Here is a 27,669-nt window from a genome sequence, read left to right as displayed (position 1 = left end):
GTGTGTTTGGAGAGGGGTGTGTTTGGGGGTGTGTTTGGAGAGGGGGTGTGTTTGGGGTGTGTTTGGAGAGGGGGTGTGTTTGGGGGGGTGTTTGGAGAGGGGGTGTGTTTGGGGGTGTGTTTGGAGAGGGGGTGTGTTTGGGGGTGTGTTTGGAGAAGGGGTGTGTTTGGGGGTGTGTTTGGAGAGGGGGTGTGTTTGGGGGTGTGTTTGGAGAGGGGGTGTGTTTGGGGGGGTGTTTGGAGAGGGGGTGTGTTTGGGGTGTGTTTGGAGAGGGGGTGTGTTTGGGGGTGTGTTTGGAGAGGGGGGTGTTTGTGTTTGGAGGGGTGTGTTTGGAGAGGGGGTGTGTTTGGGGGTGTGTTTGGAGAGGGGTGTGTTTGGGGTGTGTTTGGAGAGGGGTGTGTTTGGGGGTGTGTTTGGAGAGGGGGTGTGTTTGGGGGTGTGTTTGGAGAGGGGGTGTGTTTGGGGTGTGTTTGGAGAGGGGGTGTGTTTGGGGGTGTGTTTGGAGAGGGTGTGTTTGGGGGTGTGTTTGGAGAGGGGGTGTGTTTGGGGGTGTGTTTGGAGAGGGGGTGTGTTTGGGGGTGTGTTTGGAGAGGGGATCTGTGGAGGTGTTTCTATATTTGTTTCACAAAATAACTACAATTCCCAGAGTGCTTTGCGTCTGCACATGCGCACTGGGAGGAGTCGGGCTCATGAGCAGCACGTGGGGCTCTGGAGAGTCCGGAATAGCCACAGACACAGGTACAGACACTGGTACAGACACAGACACAGGTACAGACACTGGTACAGACACAGACACTGGTACAGACACTGGTACAGACACTGGTACAGACACAGACACTGGTACAGACACTGGTACAGACACAGACACTGGTACAGACACTGGTACAGACACTGGTACAGACACAGACACTGGTACAGACACTGGTACAGACACAGGTACAGACACAGACACTGGTACAGACACAGACACAGGTACAGACACTGGTACAGACACAGACACTGGTACAGACACTGGTACAGACACAGGTACAGACACAGACACTGGTACAGACACTGGTACAGACACAGGTACAGACACAGACATTGGTACAGACACAGGTACAGACACTGGTACAGACACAGACACTGGTACAGACACAGACACTGGTACAGACACAGGTACAGACACAGACACTGGTACAGACACTGGTACAGACACAGACACAGGTACAGACACTGGTACAGACACAGACACTGGTACAGACACAGACACTGGTACAGACACAGGTACAGACACAGGTACAGACACTGGTACAGATACAGACATTGGTACAGACACAGACACAGGTACAGACACTGGTACAGACACAGGTACAGGCACAGACACTGGTACAGACACAGACACTGGTACAGACACAGGTACAGACACAGGTACAGACACTGGTACAGACACAGACATTGGTACAGACACAGACACAGGTACAGACACTGGTACAGACACAGACACTGGTACAGACACAGACACTGGTACAGACACAGGTACAGACACAGACACTGGTACAGACACAGGTACAGACAGGTACAGACACTGTTACAGACACAGGTACAGACACTGGTACAGACACAGGTACAGACACAGACACTGGTACAGACACAGACACAGGTACAGACACTGGTACAGACACAGACACTGGTACAGACACAGACACTGGTACAGACACAGGTACAGACACAGACACTGGTACAGACACTGGTACAGACACAGACACTGGTACAGACACAGACACTGGTACAGACACAGACACTGGTACAGACACAGGTACAGACACCGGTACAGACACTGGTACAGATACAGACATTGGTACAGACACAGACACAGGTACAGACACTGGTACAGACACAGGTACAGACACAGACACTGGTACAGACACATACACTGGTACAGACACAGGTACAGACACAGGTACAGACACTGGTACAGACACAGACATTGGTACAGACACAGACACAGGTACAGACACTGGTACAGACACAGACACTGGTACAGACACAGACACTGGTACAGACACAGGTACAGACACTGGTACAGACACAGACACGGGTACAGACACAGGTACAGACACTGGTACAGACACAGACACGGGTACAGACACAGGTACAGACACTGGTACAGACACAGACACTGGTACAGACACAGGTACAGACACAGACACTGGTACAGACACAGGCACAGGTACAGACACTGGTACAGACACAGGTACAGACACAGACACTGTTACAGACACAGGTACAGACACTGGTACAGACACAGACACGGGTACAGACACAGGTACAGACACGGACACTTGTACAGACACAGACACTTGTACAGACACTTGTACAGACACAGACACTGGTACAGACACAGGTACAGACACTGGTACAGACACAGACACTGGTACAGACACAGGTACAGACACAGACACTGGTACAGACACAGGTACAGACACAGGTACAGACACAGGTACAGACACAGACATTGGTACAGACACAGGTACAGACACTGGTACAGACACAGACACAGGTACAGACACTGGTACAGACACAGACACAGGTACAGACACTGGTACAGACACAGACACAGGTACAGACACTGGTACAGACACAGACACTGGTACAGACACTGGTACAGACACAGGTACAGACACAGATACAGGTACAGACACAGAAACTGGTACAGACACAGACACTGGTACAGACAGAGGTACAGACACAGACACTGGTACAGACACAGGTACAGACAGGTACAGACACAGGTACAGACACTGGTACAGACACAGACACGGGTACAGACACTGGTACAGACACAGGTACAGACACAGACACTTGTACAGACACAGACACTTGTACAGACACAGGTACAGACACTGGTACAGACACAGACACTGGTACAGACACAGGTACAGACACAGACACTGGTACAGACACAGGTACAGACACAGGTACAGACACAGACACTGGTACAGACACAGACATTGGTACAGACACAGACACAGGTACAGACACTGGTACAGACACAGACACTGGTACAGACACTGGTACAGACACAGACATGGGTACAGACACTGGTACAGACACAGGTACAGACACAGACACTGGTACAGACACAGGTACAGACACAGACATTGGTACAGACACAGGTACAGACACAGACACAGGTACAGACACAGGTACAGCCACAGGTACAGACACAGACACTGGTACAGACACAGACACTGGTACAGACACGGGTACAGACACAGACACTGGTACAGACACAGACACTGGTACAGACACTGGTACAGACACAGGTACAGACACAGACACTTGTACAGACACAGACACTTGTACAGACACAGACACAGGTACAGACACTGGTACAGACACAGACACTGGTACAGACACAGACACTGGTACAGACACAGGTACAGACACAGGTACAGACACAGACACTGGTACAGACACAGACATTGGTACAGACACAGACACAGGTACAGACACTGGTACAGACACAGACACTGGTACAGACACTGGTACAGACACAGACATGGGTACAGACACTGGTACAGACACAGGTACAGACACAGACACTGGTACAGACACAGGTACAGACACAGGTACAGACACAGACACTGTTACAGACACAGGTACAGACACTGGTACAGACACAGACACGGGTACAGACACTGGTACAGACACAGGTACAGACACAGACACTTGTACAGACACAGACACTTGTACAGACACAGGTACAGACACTGGTTTAGACACAGGTACAGACACTGGTACAGACACTGGTGCAGACATAGACACTGGTACAGACACAGGTACAGACACAGACACTGGTACAGACACAGGTACAGACACAGACACTGGTACAGACACAGACATTGGTACAGACACAGGTACAGACACTGGTACAGACACAGACATTGGTACAGACACAGGTACAGACACTGGTACAGACACAGAGACTGGTACAGACATAGACACTGGTACAGACACAGACACGGGTACAGACACAGACACTGGTACAGACACAGAGACTGGTACAGACACAGACACTGGTACAGACACAGACACTGGTACAGACACAGACACTGGTACAGACAGAGAAACTGGTACAGACACAGACAGAGACACTGGTACAGACACAGACACTGGTACAGACACAGGTACAGACACAGACACTGGTACAGACACAGACACAGGTATAGACACAGGTACAGACACACACAGAGACACAGACACAGGTACAGACACAGGTACAGACACAGGTACAGACACAGACACTGACAAGAGACACACACACTGGTACAGACAGAGACACAGACACTGGTACAGACACAGGTACAGACACTGGTACAGACACAGACACTGGTACAGACACAGACACTGGTACAGACACAGACACTGGTACAGGCACAAGTACAGACACAGACACTGGTACAGACACAGACACTGGTACAGACACTGGTAAGACACAGGTACAGACACAGACACCGGTACAGACACAGACACTGGTACAGACACAGACACCAGTACAGACACAGGTACAGACACAGACACAGGTACAGACACAGGTACAGACAATGGTACAGACACAGGTACAGCCACAGGTACAGACACAGACACTGGTACAGACACTGGTACAGACACGGGTACAGACACAGACACTGGTACAGACACAGACACTGGTACAGACACTGGTACAGACACAGGTACAGACACAGACACTTGTACAGACACAGACACTTGTACAGACACAGACACAGGTACAGACACTGGTACAGACACAGACACTGGTACAGACACAGACACTGGTACAGACACAGGTACAGACACAGGTACAGACACAGACACTGGTACAGACACAGACACAGGTACAGACACTGGTACAGACACAGACACTGGTACAGACACTGGTACAGACACAGACATGGGTACAGACACTGGTACAGACACAGGTACAGACACAGACACTGGTACAGACACAGGTACAGACACAGGTACAGACACAGACACTGTTACAGACACAGGTACAGACACTGGTACAGACACAGACACGGGTACAGACACTGGTACAGACACAGGTACAGACACAGACACTTGTACAGACACAGACACTTGTACAGACACAGGTACAGACACTGGTTTAGACACAGGTACAGACACTGGTACAGACACTGGTGCAGACATAGACACTGGTACAGACACAGGTACAGACACAGACACTGGTACAGACACAGACACTGGTACAGACACAGGTACAGACACAGACACTGGTACAGACACAGACATTGGTACAGACACAGGTACAGACACTGGTACAGACACTGGTACAGACACTGGTACAGACACAGACACTGGTACAGACACAGGTACAGACACTGGTACAGACACAGACACTTGGTACAGACACAGACGCGAGTACAGACAGTGGTACAGACACAGGTACAGACACAGACACTTGGTACAGACACAGACACTGGTACAGACACTGGTACAGACACAGAGACTGGTACAGACATAGACACTGGTACAGACACAGACACTGGTACAGACACAGAGACTGGTACAGACACAGACACTGGTACAGACACAGACACTGGTACAGACACAGACACTGGTACAGACAGAGAAACTGGTACAGACACAGAGACTGGTACAGACACAGACACTGGTACAGACACAGACACTGGTACAGACACAGACACTGGTACAGACAGAGAAACTGGTACAGACACAGACAGAGACACTGGTACAGACACAGACACTGGTACAGACACAGGTACAGACACAGACACTGGTACAGACACAGACACAGGTATAGACACAGGTACAGACACACACAGAGACACAGACACAGGTACAGACACAGGTACAGACACAGGTACAGACACAGACACTGACAAGAGACACACACACTGGTACAGACAGAGACACAGACACTGGTACAGACACAGGTACAGACACTGGTACAGACACAGACACTGGTACAGACACAGACACTGGTACAGACACAGGTACAGACACAGGTACAGACACAGACACTGGTACAGACACAGACACAGGTACAGACACTGGTACAGACACAGACACTGGTACAGACACTGGTACAGACACAGACATGGGTACAGACACTGGTACAGACACAGGTACAGACACAGACACTGGTACAGACACAGGTACAGACACAGGTACAGACACAGACACTGTTACAGACACAGGTACAGACACTGGTACAGACACAGACACGGGTACAGACACTGGTACAGACACAGGTACAGACACAGACACTTGTACAGACACAGACACTTGTACAGACACAGGTACAGACACTGGTTTAGACACAGGTACAGACACTGGTACAGACACTGGTGCAGACATAGACACTGGTACAGACACAGGTACAGACACAGACACTGGTACAGACACAGACACTGGTACAGACACAGGTACAGACACAGACACTGGTACAGACACAGACATTGGTACAGACACAGGTACAGACACTGGTACAGACACTGGTACAGACACTGGTACAGACACAGACACTGGTACAGACACAGGTACAGACACTGGTACAGACACAGACACTTGGTACAGACACAGACGCGAGTACAGACAGTGGTACAGACACAGGTACAGACACAGACACTTGGTACAGACACAGACACTGGTACAGACACTGGTACAGATACATACACTGGTACAGACACAGACACTGGTACAGACACAGACACTGGTACAGACACTGGTACAGACACAGAGACTGGTACAGACATAGACACTGGTACAGACACAGACACTGGTACAGACACAGAGACTGGTACAGACACAGACACTGGTACAGACACAGACACTGGTACAGACACAGACACTGGTACAGACAGAGAAACTGGTACAGACACAGACAGAGACACTGGTACAGACACAGACACTGGTACAGACACAGGTACAGACACAGACACTGGTACAGACACAGACACAGGTATAGACACAGGTACAGACACACACAGAGACACAGACACAGGTACAGACACAGGTACAGACACAGACACTGACAAGAGACACACACACTGGTACAGACAGAGACACAGACACTGGTACAGACACAGGTACAGACACTGGTACAGACACAGACACTGGTACAGACACAGGTACAGACACAGACACTGGTACAGACACAGGTACAGACACAGACACTGGTACAGACACTGGTACAGACACAGACACTGGTACAGACACTGGTACAGACACAGGTACAGACACAGACACTTGTACAGACACAGACACAGGTACAGACACTGGTACAGACACAGACACTGGTACAGACACAGACACTGGTACAGACACAGGTACAGACACAGGTACAGACACAGACACTGGTACAGACACAGACATTGGTACAGACACAGACACAGGTACAGACACTGGTACAGACACAGACACTGGTACAGACACTGGTACAGACACAGACATGGGTACAGACACTGGTACAGACACAGGTACAGACACAGACACTGGTACAGACACAGGTACAGACACAGGTACAGACACAGACACTGTTACAGACACAGGTACAGACACTGGTACAGACACAGACACGGGTACAGACACTGGTACAGACACAGGTACAGACACAGACACTTGTACAGACACAGGTACAGACACTGGTTTAGACACAGGTACAGACACTGGTACAGACACTGGTGCAGACATAGACACTGGTACAAACACAGGTACAGACACAGACACTGGTACAGGCACAGGTACAGACACAGACACTGGTACAGACACAGGTACAGACACAGACACTGGTACAGACACAGACATTGGTACAGACACAGGTACAGACACTGGTACAGACACAGACACTGGTACAGACACTGGTACAGACACAGACACTGGTACAGACACAGGTACAGACACTGGTACAGACACAGACACGAGTACAGACAGTGGTACAGACACAGGTACAGACACAGACACTTGGTACAGACACAGACACTGGTACAGACACTGGTACAGATACATACACTGGTACAGACACAGACACTGGTACAGACACTGGTACAGACACAGAGACTGGTACAGACACAGACACTGGTACAGACACAGACACTGGTACAGACACAGGTACAGACACTGGTACAGACACAGACACTGGTACAGACACAGACACTGGTACAGACACAGACACTGGTACAGACAGAGACACTGGTACAGACACAGACAGAGACACTGGTACAGACACAGACACTGGTACAGACACAGGTACAGACACACACAGAGACACAGACACAGGTACAGACACAGGTACAGACACAGACACTGACAAGAGACACACACACTGGTACAGACAGAGACACAGACACTGGTACAGACACAGGTACAGACACTGGTACAGACACAGACACTGGTACAGACACAGGTACAGACACAGACACTGGTACAGACACAGGTACAGACACAGACACTGGTACAGACACTGGTACAGACACAGACACTGGTACAGACACTGGTACAGACACGACACTGGTACAGACACAGACACTGGTACAGACACTGGTAAGACACAGGTACAGACACAGACACCGGTACAGACACAGGTACAGACACAGACACCGGTACTGACACAGACACCAGTACAGACACAGGTACAGACACAGACACTGGTACAGACACAGGTACAGACACAGACATTGGTACAGACACAGGTACAGACACAGACACAGGTACAGACACAGGTACAGACAATGGTACAGACACAGGTACAGCCACAGGTACAGACACAGACACTGGTACAGACACAGGTACAGACACGGGTACAGACACAGACACTGGTACAGACACAGACACTGGTACAGACACTGGTACAGACACAGGTACAGACACAGGTACAGACACTGGTACAGACACTGGTACAGACACAGGTACAGACAGAGACACAGGTACAGACACAGAGACTGGTACAGACACAGACACTGGTACAGACACACACAGAGACACAGACACTGGTACAGACACAGACACTGGTACTGACAGAGACACAGACACTGGTACAGACACAGGTACAGACAGAGACACAGACATTGGTACAGACACAGACAGACACTGATACAGACAGACACAGACGCTGGTACAGACAGAGACACAGGCACAGGTACAGACACAGACACTGGTACAGACACAGACAGACACACACTGGTACAAACAGAGATACAGACACTGGTACAGACAGAGACACAGACATTGGTACAGACACAGCCAGAGACACAGGCACTGGTTAAGACACAGATATAGACAGAGATACAGGTACAGACAGAGATACAAACACAGACAGAGACACAGGTATAAACAGATGCAGGTAAAGAGATACAGAGACATATACACACGCAGTTACCGAGACAGACACACAAACACACAGGTACAGAGAGACAGATACACGCACATAAGTTCAGACACACATGCACATACAGACATAGGTACAGAGACTGATACATACACACACAAGTATAGAGACAGATACACGCACAAGAGAGGTACAGAGTGAGACACACACACCCACACAGAGACATAGGTACAGGGAGGTAGAGAGTGAAACACACACACAGACAGATACACACAGAGTGAGACATATACAGTCAGACAGACATAGACACTCACAAACAGAGTGAGACATACACAGACAGACCCACAAACACACACAGATATAGATACAGACACACACAACAACAACAACAGTCAGTGTTTTGGACCTGAGCTGGCAGTTGGGATCGGGGAGGGTAGAGGCCAGAGGGGAAGGAGGGTGACCAAAGGCACGGTTGAACAGGAGGGTCTTGAGACGGGTCTTTAAGGAGGCAAGGGCGGGGGCGAAATGGGACGGAGTTCCAGAGGTGGGGGCGGAATGGCAGAAGGCCCACCTGCCAATGGTGGGTTGGGTGGGGTGGGGGACATGAAGCAGACCAGATCCTGCTGAGCAGAGGGAGCAGACAAGTTGGTAGGGGATTAGAAAGTCACAAAGCTAGAGGGGAGCGAGGCCATGGAGGGCTTTGAAGGTGAGGATTTTGAACTGTATCCTCTGTGTGATGGGATACAGCACAGAAAGAGGCCATTCGGCCCATCGTGTCTGTGCCGGCTCCGAAAAGAGCTTCCAACTCAATCCCACTCCCCTGCTCTCTCCCCATAGCCCTGCAATCCTGTCCTCCCCAAATACCCATCCACTTCCCTCTTAAAAGTTGTTATTGAATTGGCTTTTCACTCCCCACTCAGGGAATGCATTCCAGATCCCAACACCTCGCTGGTGAAAACATTTTTCCTAACCTTCCCTCGGTTTCATGCTTAAGTGCTTAACTAATCTTTTAGAGTTTTTTGAAGATGTATCTGCAGGTTAGAGAGGGGGGAACCAGTAAATGTAGTATATTTAGATTTTAAAAAGATATTTGACAAAGTGCCACACAAAAGGCTATTGCACAAGGTTAAGGCCCACGGGATTAATGGGAACATATTAACATGGATTGAAGAGTGGCCAACGGGTAGAAAACAGAGGGTAGGGATAAACGTATCATTCTCGAATTGGCAGGAGGTGACTAGTGAGTACCACAAGGATCAGTGTTTGGGCCTCAGCTATTTACAATGTACATCAATGATCCAGACGAGGACATTGAATGTAACGTATCTAAATCCACGGATGACACTAAACTCGGTGGGAGAGTGAGCTCTGAGGATGATGCAGAAAGATTGCAATGGGATATAGATAGGAGAGGGGAGTGGGCGAGTAGGTGGCAGATGGAGTTTAATGTGGGGAAGTGTGAAGTTATTCCCCCAGAAGGCTGTAGATGCTCAGTCCTTGAACATCTTCAAGGCTGAGACTGATAGATTTTTTAAAAAGCAGAGGCATTAGGGGATATGGGGATAGGGCAGATAATTAGAGTTAGGTCTGAAGATCAGCCATGATCTTATTGAATGGCGGGGCACAGGCTCAAGGGGCTGAAAGGCCGACTCCTGCTCCTAATTCTTATGTTCTTATGTTCTTCATTCCTGGTACCATCCGGGTAAACCTCCTTCACACCCTCTCCAATGCCCTAAAGTGCGGTACCCAGAACTGAACGCAGTCTCCAACTGAGGCCTAACCAGCAATTTACAAATATTCAACATGATCTCCTGACTTTTGAATTCTATGCCCCTATTTATAAACCCTAGTGCCCCGGATGCTTTTATAACAGCTTTATTTACCTGTCCTGCCACATACAGAGGTTTGCTTACATGAACCCCAGGTCTCTCTGTTATTTGCCCTCTTTAAGATTGTACCATCAGCTTATACTGCCTCTCCTCATTCTTCCTCACAAAATGCAACACTTTGCATTTCTCCACATTAAATCTCATCTGCCACCTTTCTGCCCATTTTACCAATCGGTTTAAGTCCTCTTGGAGTCTGGTGCTATCCTCCTCACCATTGACTACTTTTCCTGGCTTAGTATCGTCTGCAGATTTGGATATTGTGCTCTCTATATTCAGGTCCAGATCATTAATATAGATCAGAAAGAGCAGTGGTCCCAATACTGACCCCTGAGGGACACCACTACACCCCTCCCTCCAGTCAGAAAAGCAACTGTTTACTACCACTCTGCTTTCTGTCTCCCAGACAGTTCTGGATCCATGTTGTTGCCACAGACCCTTTAATACCGTGGGCTTCTATTTTGTTTCTAAGTCTCTTATGTGTCAAATGCCTTTTGAAAATCTAGATTTTAAAATCAAAAAATTCTATTAGGTTCGTCAGACACGATCTGCCTTTAACAAATCCGTGTTAACTGTCCTTCATTAAACCATATTTCTCTAAGCGAGAATCTATATTGTCACAGATTATAGTCTCCAGTCAATTGACTTTACAGTATATTGTGTGAAGCGCTTTGAGACGTCTTGAAGATGTGATAAGGCGCCGGGTCAAATGTGAGGATTATTATTAGGAATAACCGCTGGAGTTCAACACTGGTAAACTTCTACACTGATTGTCAACCCCGAACACTGTCTCTCCAGTCAGGGTTCACGGAGCTGAGTGGGAGGAAGCCCTTCCCCCAATGGCAGAATTACTGTAGAGCAAAGTTCTTAAATTTCCTTACGAAACCACGAGTGTTTGTCATAAAAATCAGAGGATTTAATGATTGACTTCAAATCACTTATGAATCTGTACTTTGGGCCTGTGGGAGGGGGAGGGGCTGTGGGAGGGGGAGGTTCTGCGCTGAGCCAAGGTGACTGGGAGGGGATTGTGTTCATCAATCTTCCTCAGTCTCAAAGTAACTTATTTCCAGGAGTTGGCAGTTTCCCACAGGCAGTGGCTCGAGTCTTCCCAACAGCCGGTCACGCAACCAGGTACTCACTTACTTTACTGTCTCTAACCCTGACCTGGGGGTGTGGACACACAGTGTAGAGGAGCTTTACTGTCTCTAACCCTGACCTGGGGGTGTGGACACACAGTGTAGAGGAGCTTTACTGTCTCTAACCCTGACCTGGGGGTGTGGACACACAGTGTAGAGGAGCTTTACTGTCTCTAACCCTGACCTGGGGGTGTGGACACACAGTGTAGAGGAGCTTTACTGTCTCTAACCCTGACCTGGGGGTGTGGACACACAGTGTAGAGGAGCTTTACTGTCTCTAACCCTGACCTGGGGGTGTGGACACACAGTGTAGAGGAGCTTTACTGTCTCTAACCCTGACCTGGGGGTGTGGACACACAGTGTAGAGGAGCTTTACTGTCTCTAACCCTGACCTGGGGGTGTGGACACACAGTGTAGAGGAGCTTTACTGTCTCTAACCCTGACCTGGGGGTGTGGACACACAGTGTAGAGGAGCTTTACTGTCTCTAACCCTGACCTGGGGGTGTGGACACACAGTGTAGAGGAGCTTTACTGTCTCTAACCCTGACCTGGGGGTGTGGACACACAGTGTAGAGGAGCTTTACTGTCTCTAACCCTGACCTGGGGGTGTGGACACACAGTGTAGAGGAGCTTTACTGTCTCTAACCCTGACCTGGGGGTGTGGACACACAGTGTAGAGGAGCTTTACTGTCTCTAACCCTGACCTGGGGGTGTGGACACACAGTGTAGAGGAGCTTTACTGTCTCTAACCCTGACCTGGGAGTGTGGACACACAGTGTAGAGGGAAAAGGATTTATTTGCTTGTTTGTGGTGTGTCATTGCCAATGTCTATCAGAGCTGCACATAAGAATTTTCAATCAAACTCAAGGCTCCATTGCAATATTGAGTGGGAGCAGGTATCTGTGAGAGCTTTGTTTAGACTGGTCCCCTGTACTGTAAATGCGGTTCCAGATAACACTCAGCTGATGTGAAGTGTTTTGTCTCTAAGGCCTTTGGAGACAGTCTCCAAACGTGATATCCAAACGGAGTCCTGTAGCTCAGTGGTAAGAGCACTTGCCTTGCAAGCGAGACACCTGGTGCCAATTCCAGGCAGGGCAAAACCTTGGGCAAGTTTCCTTATTCCACACACCTGATAATAATCCCACCAAAACAAAACAATGATAAGTCGGTCATTTTCAATCCACGACTGTTTGTGGGACGCTGCTCCGTGTTTCGCCCACAAATATACGTTCAATTCACTTTACAGTATATTCTGTGAAGCGCTTTGAGACATTGAGAAGAGGTGAAAAGCGCTATATCAAATGCAAGGATTATTATTATTTCTTATTATTGTTAAAGAGATACTAAAACTCCTGCAGCTTTCAGAACTAAGGGAATTGTTCAGACCCTGATCACAGGGTTTCTAGCAGCTGCAAACAATTCTCCCCCTTTCCTGGAGTACAGTTACACTCACTTACACTCTCTAAACAAAAAATAATAATACTAATGTTGTCACTCAATCCATGATTGGATCGCTGCTGTGTGAATTATCTGTTGACCCTGAGATCTCTCGGCATATATTGAAAGGCACAATGTCAAACGCAAAGTGTTTTTTTTTCTAGAGAGATGTTGAGGCTGTTGATTTTGGGGTTGACACTGAGCGTGGTGGTGATGGCGGTGGACGAGGAGGAGGTGCTGAATTCCTGTATGGATGGAAAACATCACAAGGCCAGGCCGAGCTCCGAGGGGGCATTGTACCGGCAGGTCAGGCTGTAGTTACCAGAGCCAACAAACAGGGTTTTGTTGCAATTTTTACCCCCCTTTGTTTTGCATTATTAACACCCCTTTAACCCATCATACCTTGTCCTCTACCCCATTTTCTCCTTTGTCTTCCTTGCCCTGTCTCCCCCCTCTCTGTTAGCCCTTAAAAGCCTCTCCCTCCTTCCTGACGAAGGGTCTTGGAACCGAAACGTTGACTCACTTTCCTTTCTCCATAGATGCTGCCTGACCTGATGAGTCTTCCCAGTCACTTCTGTTGTGAATAGCTGTTTGTTAGATCAGGTTATCAGGGGATATGGGGGAAAGGCGGTTATTTGGAGTTGAAAATCAGATCAGCCATGATCTTATACAATGTTGGAACAGGCAGGAGGGGCTGAATGGCCTAACTCTTGTTTCTGTGTTTCTAAAAGAAACATGCATTTATTAAGAAATTCACAATATCAAACAAGTTACTTAATGAGGATTCTGAACTTGTTTTTTGTTGATGATATCTTCAATGTTTGGGTTCAGTTTGAGCACGCACACGAGAAAAAGATTATTAAGGTTAGGTTAGTTTAGAACTGTATTCATATTTTATGAAGTTCACGGTGGAAGGACTGTTCAAATTGTAGGTTGATCCGAATCTGCTCACATACCGAAGACCAAGATCATGCAATTTAGGAAAATCATTCTTAGGGACAAATTTCCCAAATGACTGTTATTAGTGTCTGGATCTACTACCACTTCATACATCACTGGAGTGATCGCACTTGGAATAATACTGTGTGCAGTTCTGGTCATTGCAATATAAAACAGGATATTGCAGTGATTGAGAGGATACAGAGGAGGGCAACCAAAATGATTGAGGGGATGGAGGAACTGGACTACGAGGAGCGATTAGATAAACTGGGCATGTCCACACTGGAGAAGAGAAGGTTGAGGGTGATATGATTGGGGTCTTTAAGATTCTGAAGGGACCCGATCATGTAGACCAGGATAAGCTGTTTTATCTAGTACTGAACAGTAGAACCAGAGGACACGGCCTGCGATTGAAAGGGGTAAATTCAGAGCAAATCTGCAGAGACACTACTTCAGTGATCGAGCAGTAAACTTATAGAACAGGCTCCCGAGGGAGAGGGTGGAAGCAGAAAATGTTGTTTGTTTCAAGAACAAATGAGATGGATTTCTGCTAAAAAATAATATCTGGGGATACAGCATATAATTTGGAACATAACATGTTAAGCGACTGCCAGGATTCCTGGTGGAAGGTGAATTAGATGGAACTTAGTCTTCTTTTGCCAACAAATTCTTATGTAATAATCCTTCCGTTTGATACAGCGCCTTATCCGGTCTTTGAGAGATCTCAAATTACTTCACAGAGTACACTGAAGTGAATTGACTATATTTTGTGGGAGAAACGCGGCAGCCAATTGCACACAGCAGCGTCCCACAAACAGCCATGGATTGAAGTGACCAATTTTGTAATTTTTTAAAAAATATTTTGAAGGTATTATTACCATGGCTGTTTGTAGCACAAAATACACAGTCACTGCACTTTACAGTCTATTCTGTGGATACGTCTCGAAGATGTGATCAGATGCTGTATCAAATGCAAGTATTGTTATTACTGTAAGTGATTGTGTGTAGTAAGAGAAGCTTGGTTTATTGTTACTCAGTGTGCACCGTGGAAGAGCAATGCCTGCTGTACCTCCAACACCAGCGAGGAAGCCCACCTTGACCAATCCTACCTCTACGGCTTCAACTGGGACCACTGTGGCATTCTGACCGAGCAGTGCAAGCGCCATTTCATCCAGGACACCTGCCTGTATGAGTGCTCCCCACACCTGGGCCCGTGGGTGCAGAAGGTACGCAGTGTCTGGGTTTGTCCATGTGTTAGAGTTCGGACGACATCATAATAATGATAATAATCCTTGCATTTGACCCAGCGTCTTATCACGTCTTCGAGACGTCTCAAAGCGCTTTACAGAATATACTGTAAAGTGTCGTGACTGTGTGTTTTGTGGGTGAAATCCGGCAGCCAATTGCACACAGCAGTGTCCCACAAACAGTTATGGATTGAGTAATCAAATTATTTATTTTTCAAGGGATTATGTGCCTCCCTCCCTCCCTCCCTCCCTCCCTCCCGTCTCCCATCACACGAAGTAGACCCGCCTCCCATCACATGAAGTAGATTTGACAGTAGTTTTTAAAAGGGAATTGTGTAGGTAACTTGAAAAGGAAAGATTTTCAGGGCTATGGGGTAAGAGACAGCTCAAGTGGTTAGAGCACTCGCCTCGCAAGCGAGGGACCTGAGATTGATTTCCCGACATGTTCATCCCCACCCACCCTGTCCCACCCATCGAAGGTTGGGCCTTCAGCCTCTCTGTCCCACCTTCTGGAAATCCATCCCACAGTCCCTTCGCCTCGCTCCCTCCCTTGTCTCCTTCAAGGCCTATCTCAAGACCTCCTCTTCCACTGCGCCTTTGGTCACCCTCCTACCCCCAAACTCCCTGCCCTCCACCCCTCCTGATCCCAACCCCAGTTTGGGTCTGAATCCCTGACTGTCCAGCACCTTGGGAAATCCGCCCCACATGAAAGGTGCCATGTAAATGTAATGTTTTGTTGTAATAGCCTTTGGCTTGGCTTTGTTTCTGATGTGACGCAGGCTGATGAGTCCTGGAGGAAAGAGCGGATTCTGGATGTGCCGATCTGTAAGACAGACTGTGAGGAGTGGTGGACTGATTGTAAGGAGGACTTTACGTGCAAAGAGAACTGGCACAAAGGCTGGGACTGGTCGTCAGGTCAGCATCAACAACCTGCTCACTGATAACTAATAACCCAATAACTATATTGACGACTGTGTTGGTGCGGTTTCCTGCTCTCGCCCTGAGCTGGAAAACTTCCATCCCTCCTTTACCTTCACATGGTCCATCTCCGACTCTTCCCTTCCCTTCCCCCCCAGAACGATGAGAAGATTCCCCGAGTAATTACCTACCACTCCACCAGCCTCCAGGTTCAACGGATAATCCTCCGCCATTTTCTGTCACCTCCAGCATAATCCCACCACCAAACACATCGTTTCTCCCTCCCCTCTCAGCATTCCAAAGGGACTGATCCTTCCGTGACTCCCTGGCCCACTCCTCTATCATTACTAACACCAGCTCTCCTCCCACCGGCACCTTCCGATGCCAGCGCAGGAGATGCAACACCTGCTCGTTCACCTCCTCGCACCCCACCGTCCAGGGCCCCAAACACTGCTTCTGGGTTTTGACCACAGCGTGAGTAGCAAATACAGTTCACTGGGTTGGTGACAGACAGCCATTTCAATGGATTTCCACCAACCCAGTGAACTGTATTTGCTGCTCACGATGTGGTCTCCTCTAAATAGAATCATACAGCACAGAAAGAGACCATTCGGCCCATCGTGTCTGTGCCGGCTCCGAAAAGAGCTTCCAACTCAATCCCACTCCCCTGCTCTTTCCCCATAGCCCTGCAATCCTGTCCTCCCCAAATAACCATCCACTTCCCTCTTAAAAGTTGTTATTGAATTGGCTTTTCACTCCCCACTCAGGGAATGCATTCCAGATCCCAACACCTCGCTGGTGAAAACATTTTTCGTAACCTCCCCTCGGTTTCTTTTAACAACTACTTAAATCCGTGTCCTCGGGTTACTGACCCACAGGCCAGTGGAAACAATTTTTCCCGGTTCAACCTATCAAATCTCTTATGTGGCACTTTGTCAAATGCCTTTTGAAAATCTAGATAAATAATAATAATAATCCTTGCATTTGATATAGCGCTTTTCACGTCGGGAGGACGTCCCAAAGCGCTTCACAGAACACTATGTCTACTGCACTACCTTCATCCACTCTCTCAGTCACTTCAACAAAAAATTCTATTCGGTTCGTCAGACACGATCTGCCTTTAACAAATCCACATCTGTCCTTTTTTAAACCATATTTCTCTAAGTGAGAATCTATATTGTCACAGATTATAGTCTCCAGAAGTTTCCCTACTGCTGATGTTAGGCTGATTGTTCTGTAGTTCTCAGGTTTATCCTTCTGCCCCTTTTTGTACAGGGAATTAACATTTGCAACCTTCCAGTTGGGGAGACTAAACGAAGTTTGGGTGATAGCTTTGCCGACCTCAACAACAACAACAACAACAAGATTCCATTTATAGAGCGCCTTTCACGTCAGGAGGACGTCCCAAGGCGCTGCACAGTTGAGTCATGACCCGAGCAGGGGGGAAATGGTCAGGGTGAGGGGAGGGAAGGGAGGGAGAGAGGAGGGGGGAAATGGTCAGGGTGAGGGGAGGGAAGGGAGGGAGCGAGGAGGAGGAAGAGAGTCGAGAGGGGAGCTGAAGGCAACTCTCAAGTGCAACTCTGAGCTTTCGGTCACTTCCCACATTAATTGTCCTTCCCACTCTCACCTCTCTGTCCATGGCTTCCTATCCTGTACAAACGTAGCTCAACGCAAGCTTGAAGAACAGCACTTTATCCATCTCCTGGGCACCTCCAGCCCTCTGGCCTCAACATGGGTTTCAACTCTAACTACAGCTCCCATCTGCTCTCAGCCTTGTCTCTTTCCACTCCCACTCCCCCGCTTCTACAACCATTAGCACATCCTCTGGTTCTCAGACACATCTGTTCATTCCATAATCCCCGACTATTACCTTTTGTCTTGCACCATCAACACCTCTGATCTCATCTTCTGTCCTCCATCTAAAAATGTTTCCTTTTTCTTTCCCCGCTCCTTTCTCTGCTTGTCCTTATAATCTGCTGCCTTCCAACAACCCCCAGTTCTGACGAAAGGTCATCGACCAGAAATTAATTCATTTTCCTCTCTCTATAGATGCTGCCTGAGCTGCTGTGTGTTCCCAGCGACTTCTGTGTTTATAACCTAATAACTGATCCGCTTTCAGACCGTGTATTATACCATTTAATTGTATTCATTCGATTCCCGGGCAGGGTGAAACATTGGGCAAGTTTCCTTACTCCACACACATGCTGCTGTTTACCTAGCAGTAAACAGGACTGTTAGTTGATTGGTTTTCTGGGGGTAATAATCCCTTTTTTTAAAAAAAAATCCTCTGGTTCCTCAGACAGATGCAAAGGCCAATAGAGTCGTGATAATGGGGGACTTTAATTATCCCAACATAGACTGGCAAAACAACAGTGCAAAGGGCAAGGAGGGGGAAAGATTCCTAAAATGCATACAGGACAACTTTCTTGATCAGTACATTTCCAGACCAACGAGGAAGGAAGCAGTGCTGGATCCAGTTCTGGGGAATGAAGTAGGGCAAATGGAGCAGGTTTCAGTGGGAGAGCATCGGGCAATAGTGATCACAATATCATTAGATTCAGAGTGAATATGGAAAGAGACAAGGAAACATCTAAGGTGAAGATACTCAACTGGAAGAGGGCAACTTTCAGTGAGTGACAAAGGGACCGAGCCAAGGTGGACTGGAAAGAAAGATTGGCAGGTAAACAGCTAAAGAGCAGTAGGAAGTCTTCAAGGATGGGATCGCTCGGGGACAGAATAAATAGATTCCCGCAAAAGGGAAAAGTAGGGCTTCCAAACCTCCCTGGATGACGAAGGTAATTGTATCGAGAATGAAGCAGAAAAAGGAGGCGTATGACGAATATCAAACCCAAGATAGAAGACACCAAATAGATTATAGGAAGTGCAGAAGAGGTTTGAAAAAAGAAATGAGAGGGACAAAAAGATTATACGAGAAAAGGTTAGCGGGTAACATTAAAGGGAATTCTAAAATAGTTTACAAACATATCAAGAAAAAAAGGTTAGTCAAAGGTAGGGTGGGGCCAATTAAGGACCAAGGGGGAAATCTTATTGTGAAGTTTGCATCTGTCTTCACAAAGGAAGTGGATGCACCAAATGCCGCAGTATCGGAGGAGAGGGTAGAGGAAATGGATAGGATAAGTATAAACAAGAGAGGAAGTACTGAAAAGGCTGACTGTGCTGAAGGTGATAAGTCGCCCGGTCCGGACGGGATGCAGCCGAGGTTACTATGGGAGGGACGGGTACAAATAGCAGAGGCTTTGGCTACAGTTTTTCAATCTTCGTTGGACACCGGGAAGGTGCCAGAGAACTGGAGAGTGGCCAATGTTACTCCCCGGTACAAAAAGGGACAGAAGGACACACCTGGGAACTACAGGCCAGTCAGCCTAACATCAGTAGTGGGGAAACTCCTGAGACTATAATCCGGGACAGAATAAATCTTCACTTAGATGAATATGGGTTAATTAGGGACAGCCGCACGGAGTTGTTAAAGGCAAATCTTGTCTAACAAATCTAATAGAATTTTTCGATGAGGTAACGGAGAGGGTGGATGAAGGTAGAGCAGTAGATGTAGTTTATATGGACTTTCAAAAGGCATTTGACAAAGTGCCACATGAAAGACTTGTAAGAAAGATAGAAGCCCATGGTATAAAAGGGACAGTGGCAGCGGATCCCAAACTGGCTGGGAGACAGAAAGCAGAGAGTTGTGGTGAACGGCTGCATTTCTGACTGGAGGGAAGTGTACAGTGGTGTCCCCCAGGGATCGGTATTGGGATCACTGCTCTTCTTACTATACATAAATGATCTGGATTTGGGTATAGCAAGTACCATCTCCAAGTTTGAGGACGACACAAACTTAGGGAGGGGGCAAACAGTGAGAAGGATAGCAGCCAACTGCAGGAAGACATAGACAGAATGGTAAAATGGGCGACACATGGCAGATGAATTTCAATGTGGAGAAATGCGAGGTATTGCATTTTGGAAGAAAGAATGAGGGGGGGGGCAATGTAGGCTGCGGTAATACAATCTTAAGGGGGGTGAAGGAACAGAGAGACCTGGGGGTGCAGGTAAATGAATCCTTGAAGGTGTCAGGACAGGTAGATAAAGCTGTAAAAAGGGCATATGGGATACGAGGCTTTATAAATAGGGGCATAGAGTACAACAACAAGGTTCCATTTATAGAGCGCCTTTCACGTCGGGAGGATGTCCCAAAGCGCTGTACAGTTGGGTCAGGACCCGAGCATTGGGGGGAAATGGTCAGGGTGAGGGGAGGGAAGGAAGGGAGCGAGGAGGGGGTAGAGAGTCGAGAGGGGAGCTGAAGGCACGGTCAGAGAGAAAGGAGGTTATGGTTAACCTATATAAATACTGCGCCCAGTTCAGGGCACCACACTTTAGGAAGGATGTTAAGGCATTGGAAAGGGTGCAGAGGAGATTTACGAGGATGGTACCAGGAATGAGGGACCGTGATGATGAGGAAAGGCTGGAGAGGCCGGGATTATTCTCATTGGAGCAGAGAAGGTTACGAGGACCTGATAGAGTTCTCCAAAATCATGAGGGGATTTGATAGGTTAGAAAGGGAAAAACTGTTTCCACTGGTGGGTGTGTCGGTGACTCGAGGTCACAGATTCAAAATAAAATCTGAAAGAAGCCGAGGGGAGGGGAGAAGATATTTCTTCACGCAGCGAGTTGTTGGAATCTGGAATGCATCGCCTGAAAGTGCGGTCGAGGCCGATTCAATAACAACTTTTAAAAACGCGGTGGACGGGTATTTGAGGAGGACGGGTTTGCAGGTTATGGGGAAAGGGCCGGGGAGTGGGACTGACATTACATTGCTCTATTCAAAGAGCTGCACAGACTCGATGGGCCGAATGGCCTCTTTTTGTGCTGTATGATTCTATGATTCTAATGAGAATAATTTGGTCACTCAATCCACGACTGTTTGTGGAACACTGCTGTGTGCAATTGGCTGCCCACAAAATACATAGTCACTACACTTCACTTATCCTGTGAAGCGCTTTGAAATGTCTCGACGACGTGATAAGACACTGTATCAAATGAAAGGATTATTATTATTATTAAATTTATAGCACAGAAGGTGGTCATTCAGCCCACTGTGTCTGTTCCACAGACTGCTTGACAGCAATCCTGCCACTCCAAGGTACCTGCCTTTTCCCTTACTCATGTAATATACATTTTAAGATATTTTATCTATAGAAACTATATAAATTTACAATGGCTCCCCAGGTCACTTCACAACCCTTTAATATAACTCATCTTCAAGGATATAAATGCATTGTCACTACACTTTCCAGAAACAGAAAGCGTTTGGAGACATTTAATAATAATCCTTGCATTTCACACAGCGTCTTTGAGACGTCTCAAAGCACTTCACATGATATTTTGTAACGTGAATTGACTATATATTTTGCATACAGCAGTGTCCCACTAACAGTCATGGGTAGAGTGACTAAATTAGTGTCATATTTTGGGGAGGGATTATTACCCCCAGAAAGCGATCCACCAATCAACTAACAACCAGGTTGCTACTTACTGCTGGGTAACCGGAGCGTGTGTGTGGAGTGAGGAAACTTGTCTAAAGTTTAGCCTGAGCTGACTGGTTCTTGAGAGTGGGATTGGATGAACCGGATGCCTTTGTGTTATAACTCTCTGTGATTTAACAAGAACAACACATACATTCACACAACATCGGGAGGGCGTCCCAAAGTGCTGGAGAATCAGGGATTTGGACTTGAGCTGGGGGTTGGGATTAGGAGGGGTGGGGGGGCAAGGAGGGTAGCAGGGTGGCCGAGGCACAGTCGAAGAGGAAGGTCTTGAGATGTGCCTTGAAGGAGGCAAGGGAGGGGGCGAGGTGAAGGGACTTCAGGTGGAGGCAGAAGGCCTGACCTGGAGTCCTGTAGCTCAGTGGTTAGAGCACTCGCTTTGCAAGTGAGAGACCTGAGTTCATTTCCAGGCAGAGGGCGAAACCTTGGGCAAGTTTCCTTACTCCACACAGAGCCTAATAATAATTCCTCCAAAACCACAAACAATAATTAAATTGGTCATTTTCAATTACGACTGTTTGTGGGACATTGCTGTGCGCAATTGGCTGCCGCGTTCGCCCACAAATATACAGTCAATTCACTTTACAGTGTGTTCTGTGAAGAGCTTTGGGACGTTCTCCCGACGTGAAAAGCGCTATATCAAATGCAAGGATTATTATTATTATATTATGACCGCCAATAATGGGGTGGGCTGGGCCAGGAGGAGGACATGGAGCAGCCGGGAGCCCGCTGAGTGGAGGGAGCAGACAGGTTGATATGGCGATTCAGTGTTTTTTTTTCTCTCCCTTCCTTCCCAGGAATAAATAAATGCCCAGAAAACACAGAGTGCAGAAAGTTCACAGATGTTTTTCCGAGTCCAGCTGACTTTTGCGAGAAAGTGTGGAGCAACTCTTACAAGTACACCTCATACGATCGGGGGAGCAAGCGCTGTGTCCAGCTGTGGTTCGAGGGCAACAGGAATCCCAACAAGGAGGTGGCACGTTTCTACGCCGTGCAGAAGGGGCTGATTTCTGAGTCTCCCGTTGACAAACGCACTGCTTTGCTGCCTCTGACTGTGTTCCTGGCTGTCATGTTGTCCTAACTTCACTGTGAAGTAAGGAGTGGGATGTGAACTTCTCCACACAGTGATTGCACCGTCAGTAGTGCACCTGGCCTCTTAGTAGAGTCCTGCAGCTCAGTGGTTAGAGTACTCGCATCGCAAGCGAGAGACCTGGGTTTGATTCCCGGGCAGGGCGAAACCTTGGACAAGTTTCCTTACTCCACACGTCGGTTTACCAGCAGTAAGTAGGAACCCGGTTGTTAGTCGATTGGTGGATCACTTTTCTGGGTGTAATAATTCCCCCCAAAATAAACAAATAAAAATAATAATTTGTTCACTCAATCCCACAGCTGTTTGTGGGACACTGCTGTGCACATTTGTGGCTGCTGTGTTTCACCCACAAAATACGCAGTAACTACACATTCCAGTCCCGCTGAGACAAACCCAGCTGTGAAGCGCTTTGAGACGTCTCACAGACATGATAAGCCACTTTATCAAATGCAACGATTGTTAGGATTATGATTCACAGCAGTGTCTAATGATGCCCCTCCCTGTAAATGCTGTATTCATAAGAACATAAGAAATGCTAGACGAAAAAAGACCGAGGTCCAACTAGTTCGGAAAAGCAATCCACCAATTGACTTAACAACCGAGTTCTTTTATTGCTAGGTAAACAGGTGTGTGGAGTAAAGAAACTTGCCTAAGATTTCGCCTTGCCTGGGAATCAAACACACGTCCTTTCGCTTGCGAAGCTCTAACAACTGAGCTACAGGACTCTATGCTTCAAGCGCATTCAGACGCCTAAAACCATGTCTTAAAATTGAAGATTTTGTGGAAAATTCTTTAATCTGGAAGCTGGTTGCTTTTTCTTCCAAATTTAAGAATTTTCCACAAATCCTGCAGCACCTAACCCTTTAAGGTTGCAGGAATTTATCTAAGCCAAAACCTTTCAGAAATGGTAATTTTCAGGAAGATTGGCAATAGAACCAGAGGGGAGACAGATGAGGAGATATTTTTACCCAGAGCGTTGTTACGGTCTGGAAACCACAGTCTGAAAGGGTAGCGGAAGCAGATTTGATAGTAGTTTAAAAAGGAATTGGATAAGTACTTGAAAAGGAACAATGTGCAGTGCTTTGGGGTAAGAGCGGGGGAGTGGGGCTAGTTGGGGTAAGAGCGGGGGAGTGGGGCTAGTTGGGGTAAGAGCGGGGGAGTGGGGCTAGTTGGGGTAAGAGCGGGGGAGTGGGACTAGTTGGGGTAAGAGCGGGGGAGTGGGGCTAGTTGGGGTAAGAGCGGGGGGAGTGGGGCTAGTTGGGGTAAGAGCGGGGGAGTGGGGCTAGTTGGGGTAAGAGCGGGGGAGTGGGACTAGTTGGGGTAAGAGCGGGGGAGTGGGACTAGTTGGCAGCTCTTTCAAAGAGCCGTCATAAGCACAATGGGCCGAATGGGCTCCTTCTACACTGTAAGATTCTACGATTCTATCATTTGCTTTTTAGATGTGAACTTTATTGCTGTTACTCGATCATTCTATTTCTTTAATGGATTAGAGGTTCAGACACCCAGTCAGTTTATCTTACAATTTGGGTGGAATGCTGTGTGGAAATATTATAATAATCCTTTCATTTTGATATAGCGCCTTATCACGTCTGAGACGTCTCAAAGAGCTTCACAGGATATACTGTAAAGTGAATTGACTGTATATTTTGTGAATGAATCGTGGCAGCCAATTGCGGACAGCAGCGTCCCACAATCAGTCATAGATTGAGTGATCAATTTATTATTACTTATGTTTTTTTGAAGGAATTATTACCCGCGGAAAAGCGATTCCTCGACTGGGTTCCTATTTATTGCTAGATAAACAGAGGATTATGGAGTGAGGAAATTTGCCCAACATTTTGCCCTGCACAGGAATGGAACCCCGGTCTCTCGCTAGCAAGGCGAGTGCTCTAACCACTGAGCTACAGGACACCACAGAAAAGTTTTAAATTCATTGTTAAAATGGAAGCCAGTTTTCCCCAGACCTTAAACTGGCTTCCTGTGAAACCGAGATGTTAAACAAGGTCCTGTTCATGCGGACATTAGAGATCTTAAGCACTGTTTGAAGGAAGTTTCTCCTGGCTTCCTGGCTATTAGACGCACCCCCAATAAAATTGGTCATTTCTTTGTGGAACATTAATATGTACAGATTGCACTGCTTCGCTCGTCTACAAATTTCAGTCACTACACTTCATAGAATCCTACAATGCAGAGGGAGGCCATTCAACCCGACTTTGAAAGTGCTACCAACTCGTCCCATTCCCCCGCTCTTAACTCATAGCCTTGCACATTTTTTTCTTTGCAACTAAATATCCAGTTGATAAATATCCACTACAAGGGAAAATGATCCAGTGAGAAATGATTTAACATAATGCGTTAGCTCCTGGTCCTCACCTTATTCTCCAGCCCGCCCGCCCGCTCTCAGCCATCACTCCTCATGGTACTGCTCTCCAATAGACCAGAGGCCTTTGCAATGCAATGCCGCCACATCCCTATATGATCCCCTCTCATCCTGAACTCCAAAACACACAACCCTCCCTTATGTCCTGAGTCAAGTGTCCCAATGAGTTATATGGATCAATTTTAAATCCAAATACTGACAGGAATTTCTACAAATGTGATGTTATGTAACAAGTTCCTTATCAATAGTCTACTGTGGGAAGTGATCGGGATATTGATGACTTAAGTGATAATAATACTCCTTGCATTTGATATAGCACCTCATCACGTCTTCAAGACGTTTCAAAGCGCTTCACAGAATATACTGTAAAGTGTAGTGACTGTCGAGTTATCTAGGGTTAATTGTACATCTTGTGAAGAGCTTTGAGACTTTCCCTAGATGTGGAAAGTGCTGTATAAAATTCAGGTAATATTATAAATGTGCTGGGGGAGTGTGTGGGTGTGTGTTGGGGGAGTGTGTGAGTGTGCTGGGGGAGTGTGAGTGTGATGGGGGAGTGTGTGGGTGTGTGTTGGGGGAGTGTGTGTGTGTGCTGGGGGAGTGTGAGTGTGCTGGGGGAGTGTGTGGGCACTGGGGGAGTGTGAGTGTGCTGGGGGAAGTGTGTGGGCACTGGGGGAGTGTGAGTGTGCTGGGGGAGTGAGTGTGTGTGTTGGGGGGGTGTGTGTGTGGGCACTGGGGGAGTGTGTGTGTGCTGGGGGAGTGTGTGTGGGGGAGTGTGTGTGAGTGTGCTGGGGAGTGTGTGTGTGTGCTGGGGGAGTGTGTGTGTGTGTTGGGGGAGTGTGTGTGTGAGTGTGTGCTGGGGGAGTGAGTGTGTGTGAGTGTTGGGGGAGTGTGTGCTGGGAGAGTGAGTGTGTGCTGGGGGAGTGAGTGTGTGCTGGGGGAGTGAGTGTGTGCTGGGGAGTGAGTGTGTGCTGGAGGAGTGAGTGTGTGCTGGGGGAGTGTGTGTGTGTTGGGGGAGTGTGTGTGAGTGTGTGCTGGGGGAGTGAGTGTGTGCTGGGGAGTGAGTGTGTGCTGGGGGAGTGTGTGTGTGTTGGGGGAGTGTGTGTGTGAGTGTGTGCTGGGGGAGTGAGTGTGTGCTGGGGGATTGAGTGTGTGCTGGGGGAGTGTGTGTGTGTTGGGGGAATGTGTGTGCGCTGGAGGAGTGAGTGTGTGTTGGGGGAGTGAGTGTGTGCTGGGGGAGTGTGTGTGTGTTGGGGGAGTGTGTGTGTGAGTGTGTGCTGGGGGAGTGAGTGTGTGCTGGGGGAGTGAGTGTGTGCTGGGGGAGTGTGTGTGTGTTGGGGGAGTGTGTGTGAGTGTGTGCTGGGGGAGTGAGTGTGTGCTGGGGGATTGAGTGTGTGCTGGGGGAGTGTGTGTGTGTTGGGGGAGTGTGTGTGCGCTGGGGGAGTGAGTGTGTGTTGGGGGAGTGAGTGTGTGCTGGGGGAGTGTGTGTGTGTTGGGGGTGTGTGTGTGGGGGCACTGGGGGAGTGTGTGTGTGTGTGGGGGAGTGTGTGTGAGTGTGCTGGGGAGTGTGTGTGCGTTGGGGGAGTGTGTGTGTGTTGGGGGAGTGTGTGTGTGTTGGGGGAGTGTGTGTGTGTTGAGTGTGTGTGTTGGGGGAGTGTGTGTGCGTTGGGGGAGTGTGTGTGCGTTGGGGGAGTGTGTGTGCGTTGGGGGAGTGTGTGTGCGTTGG

General features: G+C 48.0%; 1 protein-coding gene across 3 annotated transcripts in view; it reads left to right on the top strand.

The window, feature by feature from the left end:
• Window positions 1-23,681, top strand: part of folr (folate receptor) — a 33,404-nt gene extending 9,723 nt beyond the window's left edge. The window contains exons 1-5 of one of the 3 annotated variants that reach the window (XM_042334678.1): window positions 568-738; window positions 13,979-14,120; window positions 15,791-15,979; window positions 16,780-16,915; window positions 23,274-23,681. In XM_042334678.1, coding sequence (XP_042190612.1) covers window positions 665-738; window positions 13,979-14,120; window positions 15,791-15,979; window positions 16,780-16,915; window positions 23,274-23,557 — 825 coding nt within the window. In that variant the 5' untranslated portion in view covers window positions 568-664 and the 3' untranslated portion in view covers window positions 23,558-23,681. Of the gene's footprint in view, window positions 1-567; window positions 739-12,226; window positions 12,373-13,978; window positions 14,121-15,790; window positions 15,980-16,779; window positions 16,916-23,273 lie in introns of those variants that run through there. The other 2 variants (XM_007884617.1, XM_042334679.1) reach the window with 2 other exon arrangements.
• The last annotated feature ends 3,988 nt before the right edge of the window (window positions 23,682-27,669 follow it).

Source organism: Callorhinchus milii, unplaced genomic scaffold, assembly GCF_018977255.1.
Source record: "Callorhinchus milii isolate IMCB2004 unplaced genomic scaffold, IMCB_Cmil_1.0 Scaffold4, whole genome shotgun sequence".
NCBI classification, from domain to species: Eukaryota; Metazoa; Chordata; class Chondrichthyes; order Chimaeriformes; family Callorhinchidae; genus Callorhinchus; species Callorhinchus milii.
The sequence above is the reverse complement of the archived record's forward strand: the minus strand, read 5'-3'. Positions and strand labels throughout refer to the sequence as shown.